This window comes from Lytechinus variegatus, chromosome 16 (assembly GCF_018143015.1).
Source record: "Lytechinus variegatus isolate NC3 chromosome 16, Lvar_3.0, whole genome shotgun sequence".
Taxonomy (NCBI): Eukaryota; Metazoa; Echinodermata; class Echinoidea; order Temnopleuroida; family Toxopneustidae; genus Lytechinus; species Lytechinus variegatus.
The window spans coordinates 9,253,782-9,268,078 of record NC_054755.1 but is presented as its reverse complement, the minus strand read 5'-3'; the positions used below and the strand labels follow the sequence as shown (position 1 = coordinate 9,268,078).

Genomic DNA, 14,297 nt, shown 5'->3' with positions numbered 1-14,297 from the left:
ATGTTCAATTGCACAAGAACAAATTCATAGAATATTATCTTCTACATGTACAAAAAGTGGTAAATATGCAAATGAGACGAATATGTAATGAACAATTCAAGTGCAGAAGTACTTGTCCAGCTGCATTCATTACCAAATTTATGCTTCTTCATGCTTTGTATACATGTATATTTGTATAATACAACTTGATGTTATTTTTTATTAAGTACTAAAATGCAGTTTACATTTTCTTTTGTTTACATGTAAAAGCTCTGTACAATTCAGTTTATGCTTCTAACATTCTTGAAATGAAATACCATTATACTGATTATTATCATTATGCAAGAAACTTGCCTGATCCCTGATCAATGAATTGGTCAGTGGTAAAGTATTCCACACACGTATCATCTGCATTTCAAAGACGATCGAATGTTCACTTGTGAAAAGATGTATTCTGTTATACTATTTTTCCCCAAACAAGTATATTCAACATCAAGAATATTACAAGATCTATCGCCTTTCTGGCCTTCCAAAGTGATTTGGTAAGGTTGGACAAGTTAGAGAAGGCTAAAAAAAAAAAATTGGGTCGGGGACCATGGGCCGGAATGGGGGGAGGGGGGCCAGGGGCCGGTAAGGTTGGACAAGTTAAAGAAAGCTATAAAAAAAAATTGGGTCAGGGGCCATGGACCGGTATGGGGGCCAGGGACCAGTAAGGTTGGACAAGTTAAAGAAAGCTAAAAAAAAAAATTGGGTCGGGCCACTGGCCGGGATGGAGGAGGGGGGCCAGGGACCAGTAAGGTTGGACAAGTTAAAAAAAAAAAAAAAAAAAAAAATTGGGTCAAGGGCCACGGGCCGTGATGGGGGGAGGGGGACCAGGGGTCGGTAAGATTGGACAAGTTAAAGAAAGCTAAAAAAAAAAAAAAAAAAAAAAATGGGTCAGGGGCCATGGGCCGGAATGGGGCCAGGGACCAGTAAGGTTGGACAAGTTACAGAAAACTAAAAAAAAAAAAAAAAAAAATATTTGGTCAGGGGCCACGGGCCGTGATGGGGGGGGAGGGGGGCCAGGGTCAGTAAGATTGGACAAGTTAAAGAAAGCTATAAAAAAGAAAAAAAAAATGGGTCAGGGGCCATGGGCCGGGATGGGGCCAGGGACCAGTAAGGTTGGACAAGTTAAAGAAAACTAAAAAAAAAAAAAAAAATATATATTTGGTCAGGGCCCACGGGCCGTGATGGGGGGGGGGGGGGGGGGCCAGGGGCCAGGAAGGTTGGACAAATTAAAGAAAGCTAAAAATAAAAAAGAAATAGGGTCGGGGCCAAGGGGCCGGGATGGGGTGCCAGGGGCCGGTAAGGTTGGACAAGTTAAAGAAAGCTAAAAAAAATTGGGCTGGTGGGGGGGGGCAGGGGCCGGGAAAGGTAGCTAAAAAAAAATGGGTCGAGATAGGTAGGGGCCGCCGGGCCGGTGACGTTGGACAAGTACCGATAATGGGTAGCCCCCCCAAAAAAAATGGAGTCAGGGGGCAAGGGCCAATAAAGTTTGGGGTCCGTGTTACAGGCCCCCCCCCCAAAAAAAAGAAATAGGGTTGGGACGAGTAATAATGGCAATTATGGGTGAGGGGCGGGTTGCAAACATATAGGCCACGCAGGGGCCTGGGGCAAATTATGGAAGGGGTAAACATAGATCTAGACATAATCAGGCAAAAAACAAAAAAAAATGGGGCCTTGGACCATAATCAGGGTTTAAAAGGGCAAGAAAGGTACATCACCATCTGTTACATAATCACCAAAAACCAAACAACCCTACTCAACACTGACAACAGACTATAGGCCTACAGTCTCTGTATTGACCCTGAATTTTCCAGATTGGGGACAGTGCAAGCCCTTATCTTTCCCGCTGGCGGTAATTCGCGGTTTGCCAATTGGTAACAAGTTTGGTATCATTACAAAGCTTAGAATTCAAAGAATCTCATGATGCTGGGAGTTTTTTGGTTTTTTATGTGTCGGGGTACGATAAAGGGGTCAAAACATTCATGTCATCCTCAAATCACCATATCAACAAAATCTCAACAAATCATGATATCAAAATGCAAAAAAAATCAGATTTTTTAGACATAATTTCAGAGCAAAAGTACTAAACTAACGATTCAAATTGCCACAAACACTGGTGGAAGTCAAAATCTTGTGTGTCACATGATTATGACATGAGCAGTACTATCCACTTTTGGCTTCTGAGATTCAAAATGGCCGCGCGCATCGTACGATCAGGCAGGTTTCAAGACACATTTCAAGAGCAAAATATCTGGCGATTCTAACCTCAAATCAGAATGTAAAGTGAAAATTTCCTATTTTAATTTAATAATCTTCGGATTTTTGTGGGTCAGAGTGTTACTGAATTAATATTTAAAGACTGGAAAAGAGTTTTCTGAGACCATGTTTTACACAGGGGCAGAGCATACCGATGCGAACGCGCGGCTGGTTTGGCATCGCTACCATTGGCATACCATAGTCCTACCTGTAGATTCTCCACAGGCCAGATGGTAGCAGTGAACAAGTGGTTCTGGGGAAGATTTCTTAGCAGTAACATTTTGTATCGCAGCTCCCTGAGTCTGAATAGTCTGCTAGCGCACAGCTAGCTGCAGTGGTTTCATGCATGCGTTGCAAAGCTCAGCCAGACAGCCAGCGCGGCCGGCTGAATGATAGAATGTATGCTAGCGGTAGGCCTACATACTGTCATGACTTTGCACTCTTTGTGTGTATTTGTGTGTAGATTAACAAAAAAGGCGCATGACGAATTGGCTTTGCAATTTGAACTGTAGAAAGTTTAATAATGCATGCAAATTTGGGAGAAAAAATGCGCTTCTTTGAAAATTATTGGTTGCCCGATTCGGGCCACCAAAACTTAACATTTTTCAATAATGGTTGCCCGAGATGAATTTTTGGTGGCTCCGGGCCACCGGTAATGTCGAGCCTTGCTTCTTGCATTTCCGACAAAATCTTATGAATTAGCATCGATATGGCATCGTGTCGTTTGGAGTTTGTAGAGTCTATCGCAACGTGAACTAAGTGAATTGATTTCCGGGTTTCGGAGCATCGCATGAAATATGCATAAAATTGCAGTCTCGATAATTTTCGATTGATACTGGAGCGATCCGATCACAAACCAAGTCCAACTGACTCCAAGACCATTTCCTGCGTAGACAACAATGTGACCAGATATCGCTATCGATGCTTTCGCACGCAGTCTGAAGGAATTATTTTGGCAACCACGTATAGACGTGATCTGCGCGATTGACCAATCAGCGGTCTCCAATTCGCTGAGCGGAGACTTTCTATCCGTTGACATTGTACGGTCTATGGACAATTTACCACTGTGCATATGGAACTCTTTCACTAATTCTTTATCTTTTATTGCCTAGGGCCGAGCCGAGGCCAAGCCCAATTCAACTTCCCGAACGTGATCACGAGTCGATAGCCTTTTTTTAATACGCATCCCATGCGACACTCCACGAAAGCGGCTACCCATACAATAACTGCACAATATGGTCTCTATCCTTCCACGCAGAAACACGCATAACCCACACTATCGAAATCCCCACTTTATTTCAATTTTTCAAAACAAAAAATCATTACTTAAAATTATTTTGGATACCTGTATTGGATTTTTACACGTTGAAAGTTTCCAGTTCTAAAAAAAGTGGAATAATCACTGTAATCCAGATATTATTCGAGTGACAATCTCGGGAGCAGCAGCTGTTGACTTGTCGTTTTTTTTCTTCACCTTCTGTTTCGCTACCGCAGATGGCGATGGTCCGAAAAAAATCAAACTTCCAGTCATAGAAATGAACCCCCCCCCAAAAAAAAAAAATAGAATAAATAAATAAATAAAAAGTCCTAGTTTGCTAACATGAAACACTAGAATGATTAGGAAATAAATTAGAACAAATTCTGGCATTATCGTGATATAGGTAACCACCATTCACTTCATACAGCAGCGCTTTATTCAGTCGCACGCACGGTTCCCTATTTCCACCTCCATTCACTTTGTACACAAATGCGCGTACACAAATCTATGAGTGGTTTCCAAAACCACGATTTGGCCCAAATTCTTATCAATTAATTGTAGGCCTATCAATTAAACATTTTCTTTTGGTAAAAACACATTTAATTTTTCTAATTTCGAGCAACTTTAATCAATATTGTCTGACATAATATATGGGAAAGCGATAATTTTTCTTTTTCTTCTTTTTAATTTACAAACTAGGGTCAAGCCTCACTGCTTTTAGCAATTCACCTTGGCCATGTTGCGAAGAGAAATACAGAAATAGGGTGTGAAAGACCTGAATGTATTGTAATTAAAAATTTTTGTCATATTGAAGTATCGAGAGAGAGAGGGGGAATATCAAATGGGCTAGAACCTTTTGTTGGAATTCAAGAGTTGATATGACTGCTCATAAACCTTTCTATTTGTGAAAAAGTGGAGCGGCCGGGCCAAGATTTTCTTGTCTTGATCTTCTCTATAAAACAACCCCCGCCCCCCCCCCCAAAAAAAATGGTTTATTCTTAGCAGGAGAGGACGGGGTGTGCCAGCTGTAACGGATTCATTGCCATAAGGGGGGCAGAAAATTGTTCCATCGGGCTCTTAAATTGTGACAAGCAATGAAAATAAATGAAACCATTGAAATTAAAAAGGTCCATCATTTTTTTATCAGTTTTATTCATTACATTAATAGATCAGCAGACTTCCCCCCCCCCCCCTCTCCCTCTCCGATCCACCACTCGGAGGAGCTAATTGTGAATAGCTGTGCCTTCTTTACTTTAGAGGATCAATATAAAATCCACCCCAACAAAATGTTGATTTGAAAAAAAAGAGAAAAATACACCAAACATAACACTGAAAATTTTATTAAAATTGGATGCGAAATAAGAAAGTTATGACATTTTAAAGTTTCGCTTAATTTCACAAAACAGTTATGTGCACATCTCAGTCGGTATGCAAATGAGGGAACATCACTCACTCACTATTTCTTTTGCATTTCATTATATGAAATATTCTCTATTTTTCCTCATTGTCCGGCTGTGAAACAAAGTTTTATTTCTCCCTGAACTTCTGGAATTACCATTGTTTATGGTTCAGTCAAATTAGTCCTTATTGTCAAATCTGTAAAAAAAAAAAATAGAAATGTTGTATTATTCAAACAATAAAAAAAACATTGATTTTTTTTAACAAGTGTACACTTAGTTACCAATAATGCGTAAAGCATTTCCATTTATTTGAATGCGGGATAAAAGAGCATAGGTGCCGTTGCCGGGGATCGAACCCCTGACTTTCCATGTATAGCCAGGCACCTTAGACCACTCGGCTCGGCCAAGGCAGTGAGTGAGAGACATCATCGATTCTCTTATTTGCATGGAATTAAAATGTGCATATAACTATTTTGTGAAAAATAAGCGAAAATTTAAAATGTCATAACTTTCTCATTTTACATCAGATTTTGATGAAATTTTTAGCATTACGCTTGTCTGATTTTTCTCTATTGATTCAAACCAACATTTTTCTGAGGTGGACTTGACCTTCAAAAGTCATTCTCATTCTGGTCACTATTGGGTGATGGAGAAGTCTTTTTCAAAGATTTTTTTTCTCTCTCCCGAGTTTTTTCCTTTCTTTCGATTGCCTTTCAAGTTCCCTTTTCACTCCCATATCCTTTTCTTTTCACCTTTTCCGTTTTGTGTTACTTTTCTACTACCTCTTTTTATTCCCCCCTTTCCCTTCCCGCCAGCTCCATCCCCTCTAGCCCCCTCTCTCTCTGTCAATTTTCCTCTCCTCTGCTTCACTCCAGACGTATGTGCTCCCTCTCCCTCCCCGCTCTTCCACCCCATTTCCACTCTACCTTCTACCGCCCCCGACACTCTCTCCCTTCCTCCTTTGCTCTCCCCCTTCACCATTCTTTAATTTGTGCCCCACCCCTTCATTCGAACAAGTAACCAATACCTCCACCTCCGTGGCACTCTCGTCATAATTCCTTTCTCTCACCGCCTTCGCCTATTTTCCCTCCTCTTTTCAAATCTAAATTGGAAGTATGAATGTTCTCTCTTCCTCTGCCTTTTCCTTTCTTCACTATTTAACTTTTGCTCTGTTGCTCAATCACTCCACTTGAACACTTTACGATCGTTTCCAACATACTTTCATCTCTCTTCTTTTTCTCTTTCTCTGGGCATTCTCACATTTCTTTTCAGCAACTTTAAAACTGAAAACCACAATATTGCTCTTCTTTCAATCTCTCTTCCCCTTTTCCTCTTCTAATTCTTTAAATTCTACTCCACCCTTCCATCCAATTTACCTTAATGCTACTCCTCACTGTTACTCTCCCTCTCTCTTTTACTTTCACTCTCTCCCTCCCAGTGCCCTTGCCCATTCCCCTTTATTTTCAGCGACTTTAATCTGGAAGATAAAATACTGAACATCCCCCACTCTCTCTCTCTCACCCCTCTCTTTCTCTCTCTTTCCCCCTCTCTCAAACATTTAAATAAACACCACAGCAAAAAAAAAATTCTACATTGGTTTTTCATGAAAAAGCTAAGATGACTTTATTATTACAATTTCGTACATCGCTACTTGCTTCCACCAAAATTATTCGAAATCCCCCTTTATCGAAGAACTTTATGCAATAATACGAAAGGGAAATATACAAGAATAGAATTATTTTTACGATGCTTGTTATTGATTAAACTCATAAAAAATCAATCCCTCAGAACGAGGCATGCTATAATAATAATAATATTCAAACCACCACGTTAACATTTTTTTTTTCTTTTTACATTTCCTCTCTAAAATCTTATAACCATTCTAAAGCTACTTCTGATTAGAAAATGGGGAAAGAAAGTTGTATGATCACCTTTGGCTGAAAAACGCCAGAGAATTTTCCATGTCATTTCCAAATTCTTGCTAAACACAGATAACATAAGATATATCTATATATGTATATGTGCACTACAATATATTGCTTTTCTAAATTTTCACGACAAGAAGTATTTTACAATGGAAGAGGGCAAAGAACAACATTCACAAGGGTACAACATTGAAATCAGACCTTCATCCTGATCTCTTTTTTGAAAGTTGCATAGCATTGGATCTCATACATCACACCACTATTGAGAAGTTAAGTTTTAATATATATATTTATATAACAATGATAGTGATAAAGCCTTGTTTCCACGACACAGACAACAACAAAAATGTTTCAGTGTAAACACAACAAAATAAATACATTCAAAATGCTTTTTCACTACTATACAAAGGTGGGTTAAAATAAGATGAATATCACTTCGAAGCCCGAAAAAAAATCAATATAAAGTACAATGTGTGTCATGAAATCAATTAATGGAAATTTGAGAACATGCTAAGTTATGTACATTACTGGCATGAAGTAGCCCACTATTCAGAATGATATTTACAGGAAGATATATTTCATGGTTTAAAAGAAGATGAGGTTTGAAGTAACATTCAAAAATTAAAATTCAGAATCCATATTTTTAGTCTTCACAATAAAAAATATTCATGACATCACAGAAGATGTCATCTGATTAGTTGATGATAATTTTTTTTTTTTTTTAAATCGTACGGCAAACTTTTGCTTGTGATATTTTAAGCATTATCTTAACACTTTATCATGCTGCATCTGAAAAAAACACTACACTGAAAAACTATGGTTTTGACTTACCACCAGCCCATAATCTATATATGTCCACGCCAGAGAAATGTTAAACGCCACTTTGGCTTTGGTCTAACACCAGATAGGTGTTTATACAACACCAATTATCATTAAAACAGGATCGCTTTGATTCCAAACTGGTGTGGACCTAATAAATTCCGAGCTAGTGATAATTGACACTGGCAAATTTGCAGTGTATCTACAACAAAGGTCTGATGAAGATTGCAGCCTCACAAGCAAAAGCTTGCCCAAACAGGTCAATTTTCCTGATTCTAAAAAAAAAATTCTCATTTTCACTGAAATAATCCACAAAATGTAGAGTGATAGCACTAACAACTTTCTTGTGGAACTTACTATACAACATATCAAACACTATGTTGGAGCTAGAAGGCAATATACTGAAATAGATGCCAGAGAATATTTAGATTTCCTGAAATATATTCATCAAAATTAATTTGGATTTGATCTGTTACTGCAAAATAGGAAGACAGAAATAATCTTTGCAATTTAAACATTCCTGTTACTGTTCATGGGTTCAATACAAATTTAAAAACTGTCCATGATGTACAAAGTATCATAATGCTCTATAAAAATATCATGCTACTAGTTGATTAAAGAGACAAATAAAAAGTGAAAAATCCTTATTCACATAATATAAAAAAAATCTAACACCTTGGTCAATTAAAGCTTGCAGTAGTTTAGATAACAAATGTACAAGTATGTCTTTAATTAACAAATAATTTGATTTGCCAATAGAAAACTAATTCCCTATACGCAGAGACTGAAAATATCACACCTTGTCATATATACAGCATGCTTGCTATGAAAATGCCTCCACAAAGATTAAACATCATCATGTGCAAAAATAAATAAATATAGTTTTTTTTCCAAATCACATCAATTCATTTGATTCACCAGTATTTTCACTGATTCACTGTTCCTCTCCTTATCTCTTCCATAGAAAGTTAGTCATGCACGACATCAACATGCAAACAAATCTGTACATTTTGGCATAATTTGAGAGGTCACACAAACTTTACCTTTGTATAAAGGTGCATAATCCTCTTAAAGACCAAGTACAACACAAACGTCCCGAAAAGTACGTTGAAAATGCTCTGATGAGAATTTTCAAATGGACACGTCAAACACGCATCTTCAGACCTGAAATGATGTAGTCTTAAAAGACTTGGATTAAGAACGGAAATGATAATTTTTTTCAAAATGACAATACTGGGTTAAAAAATGTAATATGGAACATGATTTTAAATCTGTAGTACGACTTTCGATATGAGAGGCTGAATTGCATGACAAATTCCCTGCGAAACTCTTTTTAAGGCACTTAAGCTATCCAAAATATAGAAAAACACTGACAATGGCACTTTGTGGTATATGCATGCATGTATAGATTTGTGACATATTTGGGGGGTTAAATATCCAAATTTTGACCTCATTTGGCAAAAAGCTTTTTCAGACGAATAAACTTGAAGAATACATGAAGTTACAAGCAGTGAATTCTGTTTATTGCTGGGAGAAGTCCAACACAATACAAACTTTGATTTTGACTAGAAGAGTCAAAAAGATTTTGTGATCCTTTGCTTCATTTTCAATACAAAATGCTTGATTAAAAGTATATTAAATATATCTAAATATATTTTCTCTTTCAAAATGTGTATAACAACAGAATACATATTTTTACTAGAACACGATTGTGAAGTTAGGAATACCATGTTGAAAAATTACTGTATAAATCAGAAAACTAGCAAATACTACTACAAGCAGTACAAACATTGACTACTGTAAATGATGTATGCAATGGATAACTATAAAGGACACTTTGGCTTTGAATAGAAAACAAATTCCATTCTGTAACACTTTATACTTGAATACAAATAGAAAAGATTTCACGAGATATGATACACAATATACTGAAGTACAGCTTGATTGATTCCAAACAATATGCAATGCAGTACTGAAAAGGTGATATGTACTTTAAGGCCAACATTACATTGTACTGAGACACATACATGTAGTACACATGAAAAAAAAGCATTTTCTTTTAATATGCAAGTAATACATTTTCCCCTTTTTTAAGTACATCTGGGCCCTGTTGTACAAAGAGTTACGATTGATCAGATTAATCGTAACTCTATGGAAATCCATCAGTGTCATAATTTTTTCTACAAACAAAATTCGCATAATGTCCTTTTTATGCAAAGAGAAGTGCAGTGCATTTTCAAGATAAAATTGAATGCATGAATATACATCACAGCTAGAAAATATTTTGAACAAACATGCATAATAGATATTGACATTGCTGGCTGTCCATAGTTGCGATTGATCGCATCAATCATATCTCTTTGTAGAACAGGGCCCTGGGCCCCTTCTTACAAAGAGTTGCGATTGATCCGATCAACCACAACTATGGATGGCCAGCAACATCGATATCTTAAATGCTAATTTGTTCAAATTACTTTCTAGTTATGATGTATATTCATATATTCATCGTTCTCTTGAAAAATCAGTGCGATTCTCTTGGTTTACTAAGGAGATTTTCTCCTTAAATTTTCTAGTAGAAAAAATTATGGTATGGATGGATTTCCATACAGTTGAGATTGATTGGATGAATTGTAACTCCTAGTAAGGTGAGGACCTGCTTTGGAAGAGTAAAACCTGTTTTTGCCTGTAAAGAAGAGCCCTCGTTGGAACACTGGTTTGGCTTTCCTCTGATTTGTTTCTCCATAGAAAAGAAACCTTTCCATAAAGTTCAACCTGCTCAACGAGGTAAAAATTTCTCTTGAGCTTTATACTGAACAATGCTCAATTCAACAGTTTCTCTTGTTTGGCATTGCAAAAAAAAAAAGTTCAACAAATAATTTTTTTTTTAAATGTCAAAACCATAGTCCTAAATTAGCTGTATTGTTATTTCACTCAATAATGAGGAAATATGTGATATGTAAAAGGAAGAGAAAATAGAAAAAATATGAAGTTGATTTTGAACTGAACAAAAAACAATTTCATCTTCGAAACCATGTCCTAAACCAAATCTGAATACTTCTTAATGTTGCTATTTCATATTTCTTGAGAGAGGAATCTTGCATCTAGAATATAGACAGTGTAAAACACAGACAATTCACACGATTCAGATCCTTCTGGTTCCAAAAAGATATAATAGGACACTAATATGAGAGCAAAAAGGTCATCTGTAAGATCTACCCAGCACTCAGAAAATAAAAGAGAATCATTCTGAATTTAAAAAAACGAAACATCTTCAAAATGAAAACAAAATCAAATGGAAATGATTAAATTCATCCCTCGAAATCAAGATACAATATTTGAATAAAATAAAAATTAAAGTAAACTAAAAACCATTTTGAATACAGTTTGCTGGTTTTTATACACATATAAATCTCCAGTCTTAGCTGGTTTTGTTGATTTTCTTGTGTGTGTTTAATAGTACTGTTATCCTCTCATATAAAACATAGACAACTTTTATTCCATCCCTTTCTATCTAAAGGAAAACTCTCTCCTTCGCTTTATTATCTCTTTTAATCTATTTCTTTTACTACAGCTGTTGCATTTCAGCTGGCTGACGGGACTGCATCTAGATAAAAGTATCAACTTTCAAGAACAACTTGTAATCGGGACAAGTGATACAATTAATGAAAAATGTACTAATAAGCAATTTAAATGAGCATCGTGTTGTAGAGAAAAGTCATCAACAGAATATGCTAAATTGCTCCATGCTTTGTCAAATGGTACGTTTATCTTTCAGCAGCAATTTCATAAATATTGTGAGGATCTGAAAATACCATTCAAATTTTTGAGGTCACTGAACGAATACATAGTAGCACCTTCCTTACAAATGAATTACATGTACAGAAATAGATTTTCTTAAGAAAAAAGTAATTTAAAATGAATTTCACAAAACACTTGGCTTTGAATATAGACAAGAAGGCAATACATGTAGGACAATGGTTTAAAAGGATAGAGCAACCCACCATACACAAAATCCTACATTTAACTTCTCGTACATATTTTAAAAAGTATTTTGTCATATAAAACATGACATCACAGTACACAAGGAAAACGTTGAGAGCAATGGTACAAGAGAAAGGGAGAGTAAAAGTACTATGAAATGTGATGTTTCCTAATCAATTTGGACATTTGAATAAACATCCCTCATTGATAATACAACAGAACTGACAATATACATACAATGTAACAAACACACACACAAACATATATTTACAAGATATATATGAACACATAGTACTGCTACACATGAAATGCTAATTCCGTTATGAGCATGGAACGTGAATACAAATAGATAACAATCATACAAAAGTGGTTTATATAAATTCATTTGCCACATACAAGGCAATCAATACATAGGCTGAAATATCATACCAATATTCGACCAAATATAATCATTATCCAAGCAGGTACTGTATGTTAACTGTAGAATAATTTTCTACTTGAATACCTGGGCGTAAGTACGGCAGAAAAGTCAAACTGTGACCACGTCGACACCTTGAGAGTACTGCAAAAGGCTGCAAGATGAATACATTTCTATTTCACACAAGACACGCATACACATACAATATAAAACTATGTCTTCTTTGGCTGGACTTATATAAAAACAAAGGCACAAATAAGTCCTGAATGGAGAGAAATAAACCACTGAAATCTGTGGGGGGGGGCATGTTTCACAGGCAGTAAAGTGTGACTTTGCATTCATGCTAGAGGACCAACGCGCACATGGTATTTGACACGTAGTCCCACTGAAACATATTTAGTAGCGTGCACCCTTTATGTATATGATCTGACCAATGGGGTGATTACTTCTACACCAAGTCAAGGCAGTATATAAATCATTACTCATATTTCTAAGACAATGGATGGTATTAAGGCACTTTGTTTAAAAGGCAGTAAATAGATCATAGCTGTATTTGTTCTTGACTACAAAAATTGCCATGGTTTTAATTACATACAAAAGATTGGTAACATGGGACTGGTGCATAGACATGATACTCTGTGTTAATGGTGATGGTAAGGTACTCTGACCAAAAATTACAGAAATATCCCAAACGGAATCTGTCCTCTGCATCACATGATCAAGGGGAGTGCAGTGCATTGTGGGAGAACTTCTGGACCAGCACTAGAGTCATACAACTGATGGCCAAATTAAAGAAAACCCCTGAAAATTGGGACGATCCTTACAGATTTGATGCTCTCTAGCATAATTCATGGTCCTGTATATTCAGTAATGCAAGGAATATTGAACATGATGCTTGAAGAATATTACAAATGATTGATTACAATGCATATATTTGAATACATTCTGTGACCTTCATTAATCTCACTCCGCGAGTGTCTTTAAACGTAAGCCAACATGCACATCACATTGGCATACTGTACGGACACACCTCAAACTTTCTGGAGCACATTATCTGATATCTTGTGAATGTCCAATACTGAGAAACTGCAGCAGCGTTGTACCAGGTAACAGAGGTTGGATTCATCATCAGGGCATGTACATGCATGGCAAGAGCAGCCATCGCACACTGCTTTGCTTTAGATTCAACCTTGCAAACTTTGAAAAACCTTCCATCATCAAACTACCAAACCTTCCTGCCTGCATTGTTCAAAGAGCATTGAAGACCTCCACTAAGACATAGACATATCTTCTAAGTAAAGTTCCGGTAAGCAGTATGTTACACATTGATAAGGGTGTTTAGATTTTGATATCATTTTGACACCTCCATTTCCTTCTGAAATATATACGTCGTCATTGCAACAATTTTTTGGAGGTCGCTGCGCCCATTGTCATGACAACAGTGACAAAGTACTGATATCGGCTCCACCTCTGTGCTATTTTGTCATGGAGGCGGCATCAATCACGCTTGTTTCTTTGTGTTTGTGTCATATCTTACGTTTTATCAAGGAGGAAATGCAAGGGCATGCAAGGGCATGAAAAGGGGTACGATCCTGACCACAATCCCAAAGCTCTTTTACAGAACTTTAACAGCTTACAGCATCCTGATACGATCTGTCGTATAACTCATGGTCCAAGACATTTGACCTTTGACCCTATCCAGGATCCAATCCACCTGCAATTAGATCCTAATCCCTTAAAACTGTGTCAGGAACTGTATCTTGAGCCAACACTTGGTGGCTACAAGTGCGCCAAAGTCCAATGGCCCAAGAACGAGAGAGAATGCTTTCAGAGGACTAATTGCAGGACGAAGGGATGCTGAGGACTGCGGCCCTATAACCAGGTAAGAAGACTGTTGACATCGCCGACGTTGAGGATATCAGAATCAAGGGCCTCGGGTATAGACGGGACCAGGTCATCGCTGTCCATGGAGGTGACTGCTGTGCCACTGTCAGATGGGTCCATGGTGGCCATGTCAACGTTGGTACTGGGGAGGGTCTCCAAGAAGTCGCCCATGCTGGACAGGGGCGGGAGAGCGGGTTGTGCTTGCTTTTCTACCGGTTTACGTTCCGTAGTAGGAGCTGTAATAGAGACAAAAATATTGAATAAAGGTTGATTTAGAGCATATTGATGAATATTCATTTGTTTTTTGAGAGGAGCAAGGAAGAGCTTAATAT

At 37.3% G+C, this 14,297-nt stretch overlaps 1 protein-coding gene across 3 annotated transcripts in view; it reads right to left on the bottom strand.

The window, feature by feature from the left end:
- Positions 1-12,375: 12,375 nt before the first annotated feature.
- LOC121429732 (transcriptional coactivator YAP1-B-like) overlaps positions 12,376-14,297 on the bottom strand; it is a 48,195-nt gene continuing 46,273 nt past the window's right edge. For all 3 annotated transcript variants that reach the window (XM_041626932.1, XM_041626930.1, XM_041626931.1), the window contains one exon: positions 12,376-14,201. In XM_041626932.1, coding sequence (XP_041482866.1) covers positions 13,954-14,201 — 248 coding nt within the window. In that variant the 3' untranslated portion in view covers positions 12,376-13,953. The remainder of the gene's footprint in view (positions 14,202-14,297) is intronic.